Source organism: Capsicum annuum, chromosome 10 (genome assembly GCF_002878395.1).
Source record: "Capsicum annuum cultivar UCD-10X-F1 chromosome 10, UCD10Xv1.1, whole genome shotgun sequence".
In the NCBI taxonomy this organism is placed as follows: Eukaryota; Viridiplantae; Streptophyta; class Magnoliopsida; order Solanales; family Solanaceae; genus Capsicum; species Capsicum annuum.
In genome coordinates, this window is record NC_061120.1 from 146,075,510 (window position 1) to 146,078,368 (window position 2,859).

A 2,859-nucleotide genomic window follows, 5' to 3' on the forward strand; every position below is an offset into this window, starting at 1 on the left:
AAAACAAAGGATGCAAAATTAGAAAGAGCATGATCTAAAAAAAAGGGAACATTAGTAGTCTTTTCTTTGTGAAAGTATGAAATAGTTGATGTACGCCATTTAAATACACTTTTTTTCCTTTAATATAGATGTTCGTACTTGAAATTTACCGTGTGCATGATATTAATGATGATTACCATAAAAAATTGATATTTTATTTTGCACATAATATATTTCTTATAAAATATTATTATATAATATTTGAGTAAGTTGAGGTAACTTTATAAAGAATGTACCACTATAATAAACGTTGTTGCTGTTATAGATAAATCATCGTTATATATAGAGAAGTAAATAAAACATGAAGAGCTAGTTTCAGAGAAAATCAAATCATTATAATAAAATGTCACTATAATGAGTTAACATTATAGAGAGTTTTTACAGTATATGGTGAAGTTTCTTTGGTTGTCTTATCTTGTAATGATAATGAGTGAATTAAATTAAATGTGTGAATAAATCTAATGACCCTGAAAATTAAGACCAAATCATCACAAATATTTCCCCGTTTCTTTGTCCATATAGATGTACCATCATTCTAAATATACTTGATTATTAATTTTCTTGTGCGTTAAGATATACCATAGCACGTACTTTCTATTAGTAAATTATTTTACGTATATAAGTCAAATTTTACTTGTCTTACATCTATACTAAATTTTAAAAGTATCTTTAAATATCGTTATCGAAATTTCTGAATTTATCATTAATAGATTTATGTTGAAGATTTTTTGAGAAAACAAAGTACACTTAATTTATGCACCCTTCGGTGTAATTTCTCAAATTCCTACATTTTCCTCTTCGTAAGAATTACCATCTCAAAATTAGTGTAAGCAGTTGCCCAAGCACTAAGCTGCAGGCTGATTGTGTGAATAATTGCAGACCATCGATTTATAAAAGTTAAGCAAATGTAAAAGGATGTTTTTTTCTTTTTAAAAAGGATAGTAGAATTACGTATTACTATAAATACATACAGTACAATCAAGCACCAAAGTTCGTTACAAAGCCGACTATATATGAGTACTACTACAGACACAAATAAAAAGGAAAGAGACAACATATATAGTGATGGATCCATAAGCATGATCAAACTCGATTAATCCATCTTTATTCTTCTCCTCATCATGATACCAAATTATGATTGGGATCAGCATCAGTCCTACTGGACCCTGCATTGCCACATTAAACCAGTTACCATACAGAAAATATATTGCACCATGTTGAAATACAATGACAACATAAAAATCATATTATTTTTTTACATTATCAACCCATATAAGCTAAAATCAATTTAGAATTAAGATATGTACCCAAAGACTTCAAAGAACTTTTATAATATCAATGCACAAGCTATAGATCAAGAGAAAAGAAGGTGAAACTTACGTGGAGCAGTCAGTGGAGGGACTGATCTTGTATGGGATGTTAACACCACAAGTAGCAGGGATACTAGCGGCTTTGCCTGCATCAATGCCCTTAATCGAATTAGCTGCTGATTTCATGCAAGTACATGCTGTCTTTCTGTCTGCTGGGGTCTTGGTAGCAGTCAGCAGATCCTTAACTCCACTACAACAGCCTCCGAGAGGCCCGCGGCCCTGCAGATAAGGGAGGCAAGGAGCCAAGCCAGATGTAACCTGGCTGCAGCTAAGTGCCTCTGCAGAGGGTGCAACCACCACGATGCACAAAAGCATAAAGCATGCCATTTTGCCAACCATTTCCATTCTTAATATAATAAAGAAAATTAGAGAAGATGAAACAACAAAAGGTAGTATGAGAGTAGTGGATTGGAGGATAGTACACGACTGTTGGGTACAAAAGCTATAGTGAGACATTTGGGCTTTTATAGAGAGAAACTTCGAACTGAATAATTAATGGAGGAGTGAGACAATTAGTTGGTAGTTGAGGTTAAACTCAATAACGCTTTTCGATGGTACGCCTATGCTCCCTCCATTAATTTGTTTTTCTTTACTTGCACATATATAGCGGTGTACATGGTCTCATTGGTTTGGGTGTTTTAAACATCAACTCAAATAATTAGATTTCGATTTTTAAATCTATAAATCAAATCAATTCAATAAAATTCGAGTTTTTTTGGAATTTTTTACTTTTCTCGGAGTTTTGGATTTTTTTTCATTAGTGTCTTTGTACAAATTCCTGTAATTAACTTGTGCTTCAAACATTTCTTAGTCCTTATAAGATACAACTATTTTTAGACGTTTCTTAAAAAAATAACGTAAAATATGAATGAATGATGGTAATAAAATACTCAACAACAATAATAATAAAATCTTATAAAATAAATATCTTATATTAATAAGATATAATATAAATAATAATAATTTTAAAATATTAATTCATGTTAAAATAAGTATTTTAAGTATTAACTACATACTTAATATTAAATAGAAAAATAAATTTAGGTTATGTATTTATGCAAAGCTAAAGAATAGATATCTAATATTCATGCCACTCCAAGAGTTTAATTGACTATTTTTGTTAGCATTAGTATTAATTTAGTCTTTATTTGAGTTACTAATATCTATGAGATGTAGAACTTATTGTATCATTCAAACACTACTAAAACAAAAAGAGAAAAATCGACCACACGTGGTCAGTTTTTCTCAATTTTTGACCATAAAACCGATCAAAATGCATGGTCGGTGAAACTGTGGTAGCTTTTTAAAACCCGACCACGTGTGGTTGATTTTTTAAAAAATATATATATATTTTTAAAATTCATTATTATTTTATTAAAATAGAAAAAAATAATTTAAAAAATAAAAAAATTCAAAATAAACTGACCACAAGTGTAACAAATGAAATAAC

General features: G+C 29.8%; 1 protein-coding gene across 1 annotated transcript; it reads right to left on the reverse strand.

Annotated features, from left to right (window-relative positions):
- Positions 1-1,142: 1,142 nt before the first annotated feature.
- On the reverse strand, positions 1,143-1,860 carry LOC107845937 (non-specific lipid-transfer protein 2). The gene is made up of 2 exons (XM_016690448.2): positions 1,420-1,860; positions 1,143-1,205 (listed from the first exon to the last, which is right to left on the reverse strand). Exons 1-2 carry the CDS (start codon positions 1,752-1,754, stop codon positions 1,196-1,198), a joined length of 345 nt encoding a protein of 114 aa, XP_016545934.1. The 5' UTR covers positions 1,755-1,860; the 3' UTR covers positions 1,143-1,195.
- Positions 1,861-2,859: the final 999 nt, after the last annotated feature.